At 36.1% G+C, this 17,797-nt stretch overlaps 1 protein-coding gene across 3 annotated transcripts in view; it reads left to right on the top strand.

Annotated features, from left to right (window-relative positions):
- The first annotated feature begins 12,072 nt into the window (after positions 1 to 12,072).
- LOC149265979 (alpha/beta-Hydrolases superfamily protein) overlaps positions 12,073 to 17,797 on the top strand; it is a 393,857-nt gene continuing 388,132 nt past the window's right edge. The window contains exons 1-3 of one of the 3 annotated variants that reach the window (XM_089394514.1): positions 12,073 to 12,445; positions 12,620 to 12,674; positions 13,006 to 13,061. In XM_089394514.1, the coding sequence (XP_089250640.1) occupies positions 12,272 to 12,445; positions 12,620 to 12,674; positions 13,006 to 13,061 (285 nt within the window). In that variant the 5' untranslated portion in view covers positions 12,073 to 12,271. The remainder of the gene's footprint in view (positions 12,446 to 12,619; positions 12,675 to 13,005; positions 13,062 to 17,797) is intronic. The other 2 variants (XM_089394522.1, XM_089394517.1) reach the window with 2 other exon arrangements.

Genomic DNA, 17,797 nt, shown 5'->3' with positions numbered 1-17,797 from the left:
GTTGTTTTAACCTCCCTGGACATTAGGGTTTGGTTGGAATACCTCTTATATTAGTTCCTAGACTCATGGATTCGACCCCTTAGAGAAGGGAGATGTTGTTTTGGTCTATATGTATCATTTTATCAGTCATAAAACGGGTTGGACATCAAAGGTGGTAACACTTGTAGCTTGTATTTCAACTCTTTATTGAAGAAATCAAAGGAGCAGTTGCTGCTATTATCTAGGAATTCCTGTGCAGTGAGTTTGTGATGATGTAGTTTCTCTGTTATAGTTTTTTATGAATGATATACATATCTCCTTTCCATATCTTATTTCTTTAGTGATTTTCCTTAAAGGTTATAAGTAAACTTCTTTGCATAAAGCTTTGTTTTGATGGGAATATCATTTTGTGAAATTTTCCTTCTTTCTTAATGAATTAATGATGCACATGCCCATTAATACCTTTTTCTTCTTTCAAAAACTACACTACACCGACAAACCCTAAAGCCATCACAAAATTATTGCTACCTTTCTCCTCTATATCTTTGTTGTTGTAACCCTTTAATCCTTTGACCTAACTACCTAGTTTTCATCCCTTATCCAACATAAAAACTTAAAAACTCAAAACCCTACATGATCCTAACATATCTAACAAAACATCTTTTCCCATTCTAGTCATCATTGGCTATGAATTCATAGAGAGATCCCTCTCTAGTTTAACAGGGCTAGCTGTTGAACCCAAGTGGTTTGAGGTTACCTCCTTCGGTCTCCCTTCTCAACCTTGGGATATTGTGGAGGATAACATTGCCATGGGAGGTCATTGGGGTTTGTGAGGCTGGTCTTGCAAAGGTTCAACCAGTTCAAGCCCTAACTCCTTATACCCTGACCTCGTTGGGGACATGCAAAGAAAAACAGAGAAAGAGTGGACTGCTTCTGATACCACTGATCCAAACTTATGTAGGAACACAAAAAAATACAAATATACACATAAACATAGAGATGCAACAGAAATAAAACTTCATTTCATTAATATCAAAGAACTAAAATATGCTTACATACATAAATGGAAATAAACTAGCTCAGACGATGGTAACTTATCTCTAAGAAGAGATGTGGTGGCTACATGCCTCTGAACTGTCTTACAATGAGGCTCAAAGTCCTATTTGTTATTGAGAAACAATGGAAAACCCTAAACATCCAAAAACCTAACCCTAGGAGATGAAGCGCAAAAACTATGGACCCCATTGGGTAAATTGATACATCAACTTCTTGTGGTCGTAACTTTGGCATACGATCTTTGTTTGGCTATCATAATACCTCGTTTGAAGATCTTGAAGACTAAGATAGAATCAAATTAGTGGGTTGCTTTGGGACTTTTCTGCTTTCTTTTTTTCCCTAAAAATGTCTTTTAGTCCCTCAAAATGGCTCTGGAAGTTTAGGACCCGAAAAAACTACCAAATATAGTAACTTATGCTATAATTAAGGAAACTAAAAAGATACAACGGTGGGGATCCAAGTGGAACAAGCGGGTGACCACCAATATCCACCTGAATCAAAGTCATTTGAATTGTAATCCACCATTTTGTTTTTCATCTCTAATCTTCTTCTTCCTGCAAACATGCCATGTCAGATAAACCAAATATAAACATAATCAAACATACCTTAGTGAATTTTAGAGGAAGCTATCTCGTCTACATAAACCATTCCAAATTATCATGATATATATATATATATATATATATAGTGACATCATCATATAAACATCACACATGATAACATAAGTTGTAACACCGACTATATACATGAAAACCATAGCCATTACAACACATGTATACGACTCACATGCATGCATAACAGTCACATCCCGGCCATCTAGTCCAAGTATTTGAACCTAAAATCTCTTATACTAATTTGTAACATGCCCCTCCCCACATTTACCCACTTTGACAAGCCCTTGGGTTAAATGTGAAGTAGAGTGCTATTATGACATGACCCAACCTCCTAGTTCTAGTTAAGGAAGCTACAACTGAGACTTATTGACCTTCTCCAAGAACCACAAATTAGTCAAAGGCTGAAAAACCGGCCCAGGTAACCAATCCTTGAGCTAGAACCCTTTTTCTCTGACCTAGACCTATAATTGCATCCTTGACACCACCTGCATGTGGTTGTGAGCCTCCAACCACACTCATAAGCCTTGCTCCATGTAGTTATGACCTTAGATCTCCAATTTTGTGCCTGCAGTCCCAAGATCTGAGCCACCTTTCTAGGCTAGCCTCCAAACCATTGCCCAAAACTTCCTGTAACTTTCCAGAATCATATTTCTCATAATGACAATGCTAATCATTCAAACTTGAAGTCAAAACTTGACCTAGATTGACTAGAACATACTAGACATTTCGTCAAACATATGGTAAACATGTAAGTTATAGGTCATGAATGCATATATGAGTATAAATCTTTGAACTTCATCTGAAAATCGTCAAGAAGGTATAATGCCCTCTCAAGTAGTTACAACCACACTAGTTAGTCCATGCATTCATCAACCATTCATTAACTTATCAAAGCATAACAAGAGCCATAGCTAGAGCACATCTTAAATCATGCTTATAACCAACATATAACCAAATTATTAACCATGGCATAATAACCATCAAAGCAACATAATAAAAGGTACAAATTCTCATAGATCACAATAGAAATATAGATCTTATTAACATATGCAAAAGCCAACCAAGTTAGGGACTTCCACATACCACCCAACCATAGATTGAACTAAACCAAATATTTCTTTCAACCAATCACCCCAATGCCACATTCCAAGCATGAATGTGGGATCTCATGGGATAAACCAAGACATAAACAACCAAGGGAATCCAAAGGTTAAATCACCTCCACCCTCAAACTAACGTGATCTCATCTAAACCGAGCCTAAGATCACAAAACCAAACCAAGCTTGGATGCCTCAAAATTCTTCACCATACCTTAAGGAATTTTCCTGACTCCACCCACTTGTCAAGGGCTTTCTGGAGAAAAACCATCTCCACCCCCAACCCTTGGGAATTTTCCTAAGACCACCTCACCCAGTTCCATAGTCTTCCAGTAATCCAAAGCTCAACCAAGAAATGAATCCCATCACACCATGGTTATCCAGGAAATGGCAAGGCAAGGTTAAAACCACTATCAAACTTGGAAACACCCATGCAAATAACATTAAATGAACCAAATAAACAAATGCATGAAGTATGCATTCACACCTCAATGAGGAAATCGCACATGCAACCTGTTACCTGCAAAATCTTCATGCTAAAGTTGTTGATCTAGCCTTCTCCTTGCTTCTCTTTTCCTTCCCTTGATTGATTTTTTCCTTTCTCCTCTTTGTGCTCTATCTCTCTCTCTAAAACTAACCCTAAAGCCAAACTGACCAAAATCTAAACCAACAAAATATGTGAACTGGTTCTTTGAAGCCCTTTTATTATTGATATCTCCTTTTTCTTCATTTTCCTTAATTTCCTTCTAATTTCCTTAACATGAAAATTTGTGTCTCTTCACCTACCTTTCTCCTATTTTCCCTTGTTTTCATAAATAAATTCCAATTAATGCCTCTTTTCCTTTACAAATTTCCATAGCCATTAATAAACCGAAAATGATGCCCACTATAGTGCTTTGCCCAACATTCAACTTGGAATATGTGTTCTATGACCTTGGTCTTATTTTTCCTTTATTAACATTTATTACATGAATGTTAACCCAGGGTTGTTACACTTCTTATTAATTTTGTTATGTTCTCTTTATCAAACAATTACCAAAACATAAAACATGGAGATCACATAAGACAATGAACACAAGATATAGGCTCCAAGCCAGGGCTCAAGCTACTTCAATGGTGAATGATTCCTTCAATGATAGATGATTACTGGGCAAGAGCCTCCAATGATAGGAGAGAGAGATAATTGCAATAGTAGTCTTCTTCAAAAGTGAATGATGGTCTTTGAGTCTTCTTCATTATGCCTTCTACAAATGATGTCCTCCAAAGTAACTGATGTAAATGTCTAGAATGATTATTGTAGAGATGCCTTCAAATGATCCAACAAAAGTGATCTTCAAGTTGCCTTCTCCTCACCTTAGCTCTGATACCATGTTGAGAAACCAATAAGCTAGCAATTTAGGGTTGATTTCTCTTACTTGATAATTGCTTGTGAATATATGTTGGCTTCTTATTACTTTTATTATGTTCTCTTCATCAAACAATTACCAAAAAATAAAACATGAAGATCACAAAAGACAATGAACGCAAGATGTAGGCTCCAAGCCATGGAGAAACCCCACAAGGGGAACCCAACCAACTTCTCTTCTTATAGAACCAGATCAAAATGAGAAATCCAAGACCCAAAGACCAAGACCTTACATAAGACCAAAGTTAGCCCTCCTTCAAACCTTCCTCAACCAGTTAAATCCAACCAGCCAATGCTAGGTCAAAGCTCTTCAAATCTGGTCAAACTCTGATTTTTGGCCCCTGCAACTGATTTGAAATTTTTGGCCCCTACAACTGTCTGAAATTTTCGGCCCCTACAACTGTCTGAAATTTTCACACGTGGTAGAATTAGGGCACAAGATCACACAATTTTCCTTCTTAGACCTTCACTCTCTCTCCTTTGACTTTCACTCTTCTTTCTTTGCCTTTTCACTTTCCTTCTTGTTCTTTTCTTACACATAAATAGAAGTTGTTTGACGGTGCTACAATGAGGTCAAACTCTTCTTTATATATACACATCCAAGAGGTTGAATTTGTCCCTTCTAGGGCTGCCTTGGTCTTGTGGGTGATAAAATGACTCTTTCAACTCAAATAAAATTCTTTTACTTTTTTTCTTTCAAAATTTTAAATGGGACATGACTCAAGTACGATAGATTGACTTATGACAAATTTTCTTCTGACTCAAAAAACCTATAAGCATGAAGAACATGCTTGTCTAATGAAATAATAATAATAATAATTTCTTTTTCTTCTTTTGCTTTTCATGAAATACATAATGATACAAGTACAATGATAATTATGAAGACCAATCCTAGTTACATTTTCCAACAGAATGACCTAGGTTTACTCCCATCCCCCTTCTACATTTCCCTCCTTATATTTATGTTTTTCTTATAATTATCATAATTATGAAAATATCTTTTGTTTTCACCTCCATTAGTTAACCATAAAGGCCTACTCTTTAATATCCATATATTTTATTTTTCTTCTAAAAATTTCCTCAATCCAATTCATAATTATTATAATTTGAAATTTTTATCCTTTAACTACTTTGAGTTAAATTTAAAATGATTAAATGATTTCCTATATTCCATCTTTATTTGGAGAAGAATTGGAAAATGAGCATAATCTCTTTCCATCTCAACTCAATTTGGATCATTTCAATATCAATCAAACACAAGAAATATATCAAAACACTCGAAGATGATCATAATCCCCTTCCATCTCAACTCAAGTTTAGATCATTCCAATGTTGTTCATTATATTGTTAATTGGTAATCACACTATTCCTTATCCTCAAATTTCTCCATATTGGGGTCAATGTGATTAAATCAACATCCACCAATCCTCCTCCTTCAAATTTATGCAAGAAGAAATCAACCAAAAAGTCATCCTAACTTCTCCGATCTCTCATTTTTTTTTTAATTGTAAAATTAAAATAACTTTTTTATTAATTGTAAAATTAAAATCACTCGCTCTCTATATGAGTTTGTTTGCCACTAAGATTTCTACTCCAGTAAATCCTCTCATAATTCATCTCATAATTGAGAGCTATTCTCATAGGACCTATACACATTAATAATATAAAAGGCCTGCCTAAGCTCTAGAGAATAGAGTTCGACTCCCATTTGTGCTTTGTCAAGCTTTATATGTGAGATCTCTTAAAGTATTTCCATTTAGTTTGGTGGAGCATTTAAATTTATGTTATCAAAACACAATAGAAAAATATTTGTTTATATCTAATCTACCGTGTATGAAGATAACCCAAGGAACCCAATAGGGTTTTATTTACATTCAAAGATTGAGTGAGTTGTTTTTACGTTTTAAAAAATTCAATAATAATCCATATTAAACCTAGCTAATATCAATAGCAATGCAATCTTAACACTTAGATAGAAATATATAGCATAAACATGAAAATAAATAATACATAATATAAATATGTAACCTAAAATTGTAGATAGCTACATCAAATTAAAGTTTCAAAATAAAAGTTATGACAAAGTAAGCCATAAAAGTCTATCATCACTTTTAAAATTAGACATCTTTTACAAAACACTCCTATACTTACACTAAGATTGTTAAAGTAAAAAGGAATGTTATTAGGTCATTGATTAAATTTGCAAAGAATTGTTATTACTAAGTTATATGTAAGTTATATAATAGTTTAAAATAATATCTTTTTAATATTTTTGTAGGAAATAAAAATAAAAATCATAAAAAAAGTAAATTAAGGGTATATATAATAAATTTTTTTTAATAAACATAAAATTTAATAGTATTATAATAAAAAATAAAATTTAACGTATATATAATTTATTGAAAAAATAAAAAAAAAATATAAAATAAATAATTAAATTTAATATGATTGTACCGAGATGTATTCTTTAGTGAATATGGAAAATATGTTGTAAGATTATGTTATGATGTTATGTAAATATTTTGGTTTCGCGAAACTATACAATATTAAAAATACAATTAATAATTATAATTATCAATTATTAATAATTAAACTAGCCTAGATCTATTTTAACTTTGGATCTACCAAGGGTTGAGAAAGATCAAATTTTTTTTGATCCCTCCATGTGTTTAGTAGATTCAGAATTAAGATGGATCTAGGGTGGTTAAATATATATGTAATGAATATTCATTATAAAGATAGTGAAAAAAAACATTATTTACTTATAAATATAATATTTCTTTAATATTATTTTCTCAATTATAAATTAGATATAATTGTTATTTTATATATAATATGACGTAGTCTAACTTATGAAATATATACAATTTCAAGGGAGAATGTGATTTTTTGTTGTTTAAAATACATTTTTGAATACATAAATGGATTAACACCCTGAGAAACCCCTAGGGCACTCAAATTTTACAAATTAAACAACTTAAACTCAAAATTGTGAAACCTGTACTGAATTTTGGTTAAAATTAACCGGGAAAAATAACCTTAAAAAGGTTATTTTGTCTATAAGTTAGACTGTGCGTTATGATATATATCTATTTAATTTTTATTAGTTATATAATATTAATAATAAGTAATATATTTGGGATGGTGTGCATACATTTAGTTGTTAATAAATAATTTATATATTGTTAAAACATTTTTCATAAATTTATGAGTTTTTTTTGTCAAGTGGTGTGAGTTCAGGCTTGACTTGTGGCTTGAAAAATCGCGACCCAAGGCATCTAAGTCATCAAAATCACGTGGGAATCGTACCAGGCCTGGGCCACACCAACCCTTAACATAGCTAGATTTTTGCCTACAAAGTTTCGAACTAGTGACCTTCACATAAATTTATGAGTTTTAATAAGAAAACCATATTTTATTTTTTTCCAAATTATTATTATTTTAGTTTTATTTTTTTAATATGTATTTGTGTTATTTTTAATTTAATAATTAATATTTTAATATATATATATATATATATATATAGTCTAAAAACTTTTATTATATTAGCATGAAAATATTGATTACAAAATGTTTCTCTATAACTCCCCCAACTTCACTCCAACCAGATTTGTTAGTTGGGAGAGCTGGAGTATGGAGAAGATTTTTCCATTGAACCATTATTTTCGATAGGCTTAGTAGCCTTACATGCCAAAAGGGAACCAAAAATAACAAGCAAGCTATGAGCATACTGTCAAGGAGGAGGCTGAGGAGGGTGCAAAGGAGGCACAACTATCAGACCCGATCACTCATGCATATGGAAGTCTATGTGTTCAACTCTGGCCTCCAGCTCGTGCAGACGTTCGTTTGTCCGACACAAGCTCTGACGGATGTTGGCTTGTGGCTCCAAGATCTCATTCTAACTGAACTGAATATCATTCATGTAGGCCACAATTTGTTCCGATCCTCATATCTATGTTCTCGAAGGATGTCTAGGTTGACCTGGATTCCTCTCAACTGCTCCACAATGGAGTCCAAAGTGACATGTATAACCACGTGCCCTGGGGACCGACCCTAATCTTGAGCAACTTCTCCCGCACATCCCGAACTCTCTAAACCCGTTGACGACGAGTTATTGCCTTCGCGTTACCTTGTCTGCCTGAGCTAACCACCGTCTTTGTGGTGTTGGCCCCGCTGGCGAGGCATGGCTGAGGTCCCATCGCAATCTCAAGCCTGAAACACAATTGAGACCCTAGAGACCTCAGAGACACCTCATCCATGACCATAAACACGAAACACCTAGACTGAGACACAAGACAAATGTAATACCACAATAGCACTACGAAACCCACAAAATATAGAGGTGCCCGTAGACTTGGTCACCCCTAGAACATTCAACCACTCGCTCCAACAACACTTAAAAGAAAACTTGCATACCCACCCAACCAAACATGGACAAATAACATGGAATTGCCACCCGAGAGTGCAGAGAGGAGAAATTTACACCTCGACTAGACCCACCAATGGCCAGGATCAATGGAAAGCAAAACATGGGACACCCCAATATCCTAGGCAACAAATAGAAACATAACCCTCGAGACATTAAGGAGTCAAGGCCATAGAAAGCCTTTGTACAAAGCCCAACCCTATAGATTGAATGCCCACAATGCAACCAAAAATTTGAGGACAAAAGAACATGCAATTGCCACAAAAAACACACCAACTTCAGCAAGAGAATTTCAAGAACGAACCAAACCCCCAAAAATGTTGATAATTGAGATCTATAGTGTAACAGGGTGACAGAGGTTCTGCTTCGCTTACCGGAGCTAGAAATCCTACCTTCCAACTTGATTCCAAGAGGGAAAATGTAACAACTCTTGTAAAAAATCCATGTAAAAATTAATAAAGGTAAACTAAGACTTTGGTCATGGGACCCATATTCCAAGTTGAATGTTGGGAAAAAACATAGTGATGGGGATCACTTGTGATTAATTAATGGCAAAGGCATTGGCAAAGGCTTTGGAAAGGCACGAGGCACTTTATTTAGGAAAATAATGGAAATTAGGAGAAAAGGAAGGTGAAAGGTCACACGTTGCATGTGAGGAGGAAAATGAAGGAAAATAATGGAAAATTGAAGAAAATAGAGGCCTCATTAATAAAAAGGCTTCTGAGGATCAGTTCATGGCTTTTGATCAGTTCAGTTTTGGAGCTCTCATTTTCTCTCTCTCTCTCTCTCTCATACTCTTGGACACTTAGAGTTTTCTTGGATCACTCTTGGAGGAGTGTGGCATACTTGGGATTTGGAGTAAGAAGGCAAAGGAAAAGCAGGAAAGCACAAGAGGACATTAGGATCAACAACTACAACAAATTTTGGTGGCAAGTACCGAGTTGCATGCATGACTTCCTTGCTAGTTTTGGAATGCATGGCATATGCATGTGGTTATTTGGTTATGATATGTCATTGGCATGGAGGATTTCCTGAATTGACAGTGGTTTTACCTAGTCTTGCCATTTCCTTGATAGCCATGGTGTTGTGGGTTTCACTTTTGTTTCCTGGTTGGTTTTCTTGTGCCTTTGGTTGTGGATCAATTTATTAGTCTCGAAAGCCTTGATTGGACAAACACTTTGGAAGCCTATAACAACTTGGGTGGAGTTACTAGTCTTGGAAGCCTTGGTTGGACAAATGCTCTGGAATCTCAACGACAATTGTGGGTTGAATTACTAGTCTTGGAAGCCCTGGTCGGAACAAACACTCTGGAGCATTGGACAGCTTGGGTACAGACCAATCTGGTGATGGTTAGTGATGTCCGACCATGATGTGGAATCATTGGTTGAGGGTTGAGGTGGTTTGGCCTCTAGAAGCCTTGGATGGTTTTGATTGATTTGTTTTATAAGATCCCACATTCATGCTTGGAATATGGTATGGGAGTGACTGGTTGAAATAAAGATTTGGTTCAGCCTAGTTTATGGTCGAGTGGTTCGTGGAAGTCCCATACCTGGTCGACTTATGCAATCATCAATAAGAGCTCTTCCTCCTTGGTATTTTATGGGTAAATGTACTTGTTTATATGTGGCTTATATGGTTTTTATATCCTTGTTATTTCTGTTGGTTATAAGCTGATCATGAGTGAGTTTTATGATAGTGAAAATGTATGGTTCTCATCATGTTTTGGTTAATCACCGAATGTACAATGAATATATGGCTTAATAGATGGTAATGCAGTTACTGTGATGAGGCAACAATGCTTCTTACCGATTCTCAAATAAGTGTGAAACCCTATGCTCATATATGTTGTTTAAACCTGTAGAATGTATATTTGTGACATGTTTGACGAAATGACTGTCATGGCTAGTAGGGGTCCAGTCAAGTCCTTGTTGAATTATTTGCATTTGTATCATTGTTTTGATGTTACTTTTCATTTTTGGAAGTTTCATGGAGTTCTGGGCAGTGGTCTGAGTCCTCGCCTTGAAAAAGTGACACATAATCCGAAGTCGCAGGCACATAACTACCTAGAAAAGTCTCCAATCGTAGGCATGCCTTGTTGTGGGAGCAACTGGAGGTTCCCAGTCACATGCATGCCCATGTCAAGGGAGCGACTGAGGCTTTAATGCAACAAAATGTCAGTTTGTCTCAGGGGCTAGTCACCTGGATGGGTTGGATGGCTCCTAGGGGTTTTGTTGCATGTGTAGAAGGTCAAGTTGGCTGCATTCCGTCGGTTCCACTTCCTTAACTGTTACATAGGGAGTTGAATCATACCATAGTAACTCTTTGTCACATGTTTAACTTGGTTGACTGGTTATTAGGGTAGATGTGGGGGGAGGGTGTTACAGAAAACTATTACACTTAAGAAATGCGCTCCAGGGTCCCAGATGAACGCCTAAGAGTCTGCCAAGGCACAAACAACTACATCAGGCCTTTCCACTGCTCGACACTGGCTATTCAACTTCCCAGGTGAGCTTGAATGGCCACCTCATTCAAGTTCACCACCCTACAACCTCCACTCATCCCTTGCTTTGCAACAACCGTGACAAAGAGACCGAGGAGCATAATAACTCGAACCACCGTGTCTAGAAAGGTTTGAGGACTATCATCCTGTCCCATGATCCCACTCATTAATTGAGACATGTCCACTGCGTGCCAAGGGGGGAAAGCTCTGAGGCTAGTTGGCCTACCGTTTGTGCACCCCCATCACGAAAACATTTTAATATATTAGAAAAATAAGAAATCTATTTATTTAATATTTCATTTTAATAAACAAGTAAATAATTATAATCCAAAACAATTAATTCATTAATTGATTATAAAAATCACAATGTTAAGCCATTACTCACTAAATAAAACCTTTAATAAAAAAAATGGCTTTGTGTAAAAATGAATTTCTAACAATGAAATTTTTTAAGAAATCGATTGTGGAAGTTTTTAAATCATTTTGTTGATGGTGAAAATGGATTTACTACTATGAACAACTCACAGAGCACCCAAAATCCAAGTTTGAGACCATGATTTTCAAAATTTTCAATCAGATTTTTCTCAAAATCATGCCTATATTTCTATTGTTTTGCGGGTAAAACGTGGGGCTGTTTAAACTAAGCCACATAAAATTTAAAAAAATATTATAATTAAACAAAAAATAAAGTTAATTACAACATCACCATTTTGAAAAATAATAGAAATACCAATAAAATTTTGAGAATCAAGTAATTATTATTATTTTATTTTATTTTTATTTTTCATAAAAAAGAATTAAAACCCAATAAAACTATATAAACTATGAAATATTTTGAGATTTTTTTTTAACTACTCTGGATTTTGTTATTAAAGTAAATCCATTTCCACTCTTAAAAAAAACAATCCAAAACCAATCAAAATTTTTGAAAATTTTCTGGGCAGATTCCTACTAGAAATTTGCTGTCAACAAAATTGTGCCTCAGTAGAAAACGCGACTTAACGAAAAATACAATGCCATTACAGAGTGACCGTTAATCCTCTTCGAAGTTGAAGCTCTTGAGGAGAATGTGGACTAGTACCTTTCATATCTATATCTATATTTAGTGGTCTAAATCTTTCCGTTCCTGGTGTATCGCCTATTCAGCCTACCAATGTCTCTCATTTTCTCAGGGGAAACAGTTGAGTGGCAGACATGGCCATAATTCACCATGCAATTCAATGTCCTGCATGCCTACTGTCTGCATCCGGTTTCCATAATTCACAGTTTCTTTCTAACTTGCCCCCAAAGTTTACTCGTACCTTTTTCAAAGCGACGAAGGCAAAGCAGCTTAAATGCAAATCACTCTACGCAGACGATGACGATGGGGTAATGTAGTTAATTTCATGCCCATGACATGCAGGTTATTATCATAACTGAACTCGTGTTCTCGTGAGTCATGCTATATTATAAGGAACTTAATGGAAATTGTTAAATTGATGCACAACTGCTGGAATTTAATGTTACTCCTGGGAACTTATTGCATTTGTTGTCACTTGTTAGGGATATTTAGTTGACGCCCCTGTTCAAGAAGGAGATGGATTCTCTTTCTATGGAGGTAAACATTTGAACTTCTTAAAATCTCAGACTAGACCATTTTCTTGAAAATTTTGCCATAACTTGATTATATATTGGAATCCAATTCAGGCAGAGTAGGGCTTTGTCTTCATGCCTTGTTTTACTGAGATCCAATTAAATTTGTGTTTGAGGCTTAGGGCCTTTGTCTTCATGGCTTGTTTTCCTGAGATCCAATTAAATTGTATTTTCGGTTTAGGGTTGAAATGTTTTCGTTTCAGGGAGTTGGTTTTTTTTTTTTTTTTAGTTTTTTGGCTTTTTGCGTTGGTATTAGGAGGCCACTGATTTCAGAACTCTGATTAAAATCTGAGCAGGGAATTATTCAGATATGCCGAGCAGGGCCGAAGAATGGTTGAAGCAAGGGAAGTTTGTGAGTGTTTATCTTCAAAATCTGATTACATTGTTGCATTTCTTAGACATAAAAAATGAGAGTGTTTAAAAGTACCATAATCCCCTTCTCCACAGGGAACTGCTCTGAAGGTTGAAGATCTTCTGTGGTCAATTTCTCTTAAACACCGAGCAATGGTATCGAAGTTCAATGTGTTGCAACAGGGCACCTGTGGGTTGAGCTCTCATATGAAGAGCTTGTCTTATTAGTCTTCTGAATACCACTTCCAGAAAAATAATCAGTGGACATGATAAAAACATGCATTAGAAAACGAAGCTGGTCGGTATGATAATGATGCCCATGTTCTCTAGAGAGGGAGCTATAATTGAATTGGAAGACCTTTTACAACTCTGCATTGATTTCATTGGAGGAGTCAGATGGCTAAGAAAGAACAGAGTGGTATGCATAGACTACAAAGTAGTGAGAGAGCTAGCAATCTTGAATCAAGTATCATTACCTACTTTTTAGGATCGTTGATCTGTTAGATGATATGCATGAAACTGAAAGCTTGTGGAAAATACACAGGGATATTTGGTATAGTGATAGATATAGTATTTATAGAACCTTCATTGTAGTGTAGTACATGTCTATGTGGATTGGGTACATTGTCGGAAATAGGTATTCCACATGAAAACAAATCTCCCTCTTCATTGTTATGCAAACTGAAGCAGTGCCATAAAAGTTGAAGTCTGCAATTTTACTCGTTGACCACATTAAAGGAACCCTAGGTTTCTCCATCACCCTCTCCTTGGCATAATGCTATAGCTTCCAAATATCCACAATGAAAATGCCCTTTGGGTGGCAGCAAGTGGTCAATCAAACATTTATCCATGCTCTTAACACTTATCATTAGAAGAATGGCCAGAAGGAGATGTACTTGCACATTATTCAGCACAAGTAGAACAGCGCTGCTCACACACTTACATGACATTTTCCTTTTGAGGTTTGTTACAGTTTTGAACCTTTTGTTCCATACGAGATTCTAGTTGCTCTTCATATTGCTACTAGTTGTCATTCTCTAAAATAACAAGACAAAGCTATCTATTTTACCAAAAATCTTGTCAAGGTACATGCCAAATCAAGGATATTTTGGATCAGATATAAAGGAGGTACATAGAGTTTCATGATCGGCATTGAGTTTCTCCTCAATTTAAGGTTGATTATAGAGTATGTTTGCATTCAAACAAGTAAAGTCTCCAGAAGACACAACATCATAGGTTCAAACCTATTTGATAATGGCCTTATAGTATTACTTAGTATGTTCAAACTCCTTTAATTTATATTTTTTGCTCAACATGGCATTCATGATGTGGCTAATGCTCTCTCATATTTTGGCGAGGTTATTCTAGTGAGTAATCTAGTGGACAACATAATTGCCTTTCATAGTCCTTTAGATGAATAGAATTTGGCTACATGTAAAGAACATTCAACTATATACTTGGTTGGCCACAAGGGCACATTACGTACTCAAGGCAAGTGGTTGCATTTGGAAAAGTAGAGGTTCTAGAATAGACAAAAAATAGAAAATCCTATTTGATAAGGGCTTTATACCGTTACAAAGGCAAATTGTTGAAATGTCTTGTAGTTAGTCACCCAATGGACAAAATTCATGACTTTCAACTTGCTTTAGACGAAGAAAGTTTGGTTGATGTGCATATTGTTACCCACCAAAATGTGTAACCCCATAGGAGACAACTTTTCTCCTACATTTGACAGCCAGCCAACCAATAGCCCTTGACATTCTCCTCTTCATGATGATATGCCATATGCCTCCGCCATTTGCATCAACCATGCACCTCTCACCATTTGACATTCCTCTTAGATGGTGGACTGCTACTCAATAGGTACTTTGATCATTGTGCAATCGAGTGCTTATACTTGTTGTTTTGGGTATTTAGTATGAATAAAGGGGTGATCTGGAAGATTGATCGATCTTAATCTATTCTTTCACCTTACCAGGGGTAAATCTTTAGCCCTAGTCTAGTGGGACCTCCCTTGAGGCCTTAGGGTTATATGAGGGGCACCTCTTGGAAAACCTGGATTGAAATAGTGTGTTCATTCTCCATTCTCCCTTACACCATGATTGAAATAGTGTGTTCATTCTCCATTCTCCCTTACACCATACTTGACACTTTTCATGTCACATTATAAACCCCTTATGTACCGTATCCATTCTTCTAGTCTAACCTGTCATTGGTTCATTGGGATTTGACACCCTCTTGTCCACATCCTTTCTCCATTCTCCCTTACACCATACTTGACACTTTTCATGTCACATTATAAACCCCTTATGTACCGTATCCATTCTTCTAGTCTAACTTGTCATTGGTTCATTGGGATTTGACACCCTCTTGTCCACATCCTTGAGTAGGGCCGGAAACATTTCCTTGGAGGTTGATGCAACTATAAGAATGGAAAAGCATAATATGGCCACAATGAAAGAAAATAACATAAAAATGCAAAAGATGGCTAGGACATAAGTTAGCATGTGGGAAAAAGCCTAGCATGAGCTCTACCCTTCTCATTATCCATCACCAGGTTCCTGAGCATTTGACGCTCCATTTAATCAAAAGGAACTCTTGCATGTCCCAACCCTTATGAGTGATACTGTCTCTTCTTAAAGGGTAAAATTATATGGTACATCATAAAGAGAAATCTCTAACCCGTTGATCTATGTAGCAAAAATAAAAAACATTAGTATGAAATAGTAAAAGGCGCACTAGAGGGGTGGAAAAAGAAAACAGAGCAAGGTAACAAATGCCTCCATGATTGCTCCCTCCATTACATCTACACATTCAGGATGTGGAGTCCCATTAGATGATTCCCTTGACCATGGCACTTGGCCATAGAGTTTTTCCCCTCCATTGCTACTCATTTTGACTAACACCTATTGATTTAAAGGTTAACCTTGGAAACGCCACCTCCCCTTAGGCGCTGAAGCGCCTAGTTGGGTTGACTATTAGCCACTGTGAAAATTCGGAATCCCGAATGACCACTGCAACAACTGATTACGTTTCTCCTATTTGTTAATCACTGAAGCAAATTATGATGCAGGAGCATCCTGCTCAAGAAAATCATTGTATATTTGGTTGACTTAGGGGATCTGATGTTTGGTAATGTTTTTGATTTCTTAATAGGAAATTTTGTATATTTTTAATAATTTGAGTGAGAAATATGTGTGTGAGGTTTTAAATGTAAATATTCTCAATTATGTGAGAATATGAGAGATGTTAGACTTGTGAAGATCTCATAAAAATCTTGGAGATTAGGAGATCCTAGAATAGGAAATTAGTTGAGTTAAAAGTGGATTGAGAGATTTGGTATAATCTGCTCATAAAGGCAGAATTTAGATATAGAACTGTTGTTGAGATCCTCAAGGGATCATTAAGAGATTTTAGGAACTAGTTGAGAGATCTATGGAGAAGAACTAGGAACCAAAATGATCCATAACTATGTAATTGTTCCTATAATTGTAAGCCTAAGGGGCATGTAGAGGTAGAGGTGTGAGAGAGAGAAGAGTGAGGCTAAGTAGAGCTAGAAAGTCTGATAAGAGGCCAACTAATGTAAATTGGGCTTGGCATACTGTATATATGAATTTGATTAATAGGAAAGCAATCCATGTGAAACATAAAGTTGAGTATTCGCATTGAAAAATGTGAGTTGGACCATAATAATTTCCCAGTCGTGGTAAGAAGTGACAAGCGAAAGCCCCGTTATGGAACTAGTGCATTTGAAAGTTGTATGATTTTGTTTTATACCATGGTATTTTGTCATATTTTGGTCTGCCATTATATAAAGTGTTGTAATATTTTCTGAGCTGCGAATTGTCAGATTGAAGACCCGAGTGCGATATCACTCATTCATAACATCCGTTGTTGATTGTATTTGAAGTTGCACATCAGATAGCGATAGAAGGGAACAATTTATCAGTGGCACTGCATACAATAATCCCTTTTGATTCCATTTTTAGAAAGGGTAGTGAGGTAGCTTTCGAAGAATTTGAAACTCCTTGCTTGAAGTGATCGACGCCTAATATGTTAAGGTAATCTTTGCAATATATGTTTCATGTTATTCCACACAGATATAAGGGCTCGTATTAAGGTTTTCTACAGGATCGTGGCTTGAACGAAAGAGATGAAGGACGCATCTCGTTCTTAGAACTCTCAGTTATGACACATGCTCTTTGAAGGAGTACGAGGGGGAAAAAGTTTGTTTTTGCCATGAAAGAAGGGCTTTATTCGACTTGTTAACATTAGGAAGGAATCACCATGAGGAAATCAAAGATTTGCTATGTGGGAGAAAGGGTTGCGCCATAGACAGAAAGGTCGCGCAGGAGTCGATGTGTCACGCCGTGGGTCGCGCTTGAGACAGATGGGTCGTGCCAAGTGACAGAAGGGTCACACCAACTTGCAGAAGCGTCGTGTCGATTCAAGGTTGTTTTTTAATCAACTTTTAGGAGTGCAATTTGAATTCTGGAAACTAGGTCAAGTAGACCCACGTGTCTACTTTCCAATGAGTCGTAAAACTCGACAAAATACCCAGGAGAAGGCCTCCAAAACTTGAGTTTGTCATCCTCACTCAGAAGTGCTGTGCTTCGTAAACTCTGAAAACCAATCCTTCCATGTTTATGTTACTGAAATGAGGGCAATTTAATGAAACAGTGAGGGATAGGAAAGATTGAAGTCTCTTTTTTAAGACTTGTAGTGTAGTCTTAGTGT

The sequence above is a fragment of the Pinus tabuliformis genome, chromosome 6 (assembly GCF_031772625.1).
Source record: "Pinus tabuliformis cultivar Carrire ecotype Pingquan chromosome 6, CPIR1, whole genome shotgun sequence".
Lineage (NCBI taxonomy): Eukaryota > Viridiplantae > Streptophyta > Pinopsida > Pinales > Pinaceae > Pinus > Pinus tabuliformis.
The sequence above is the reverse complement of the archived record's forward strand: the minus strand, read 5'-3'. Positions and strand labels throughout refer to the sequence as shown.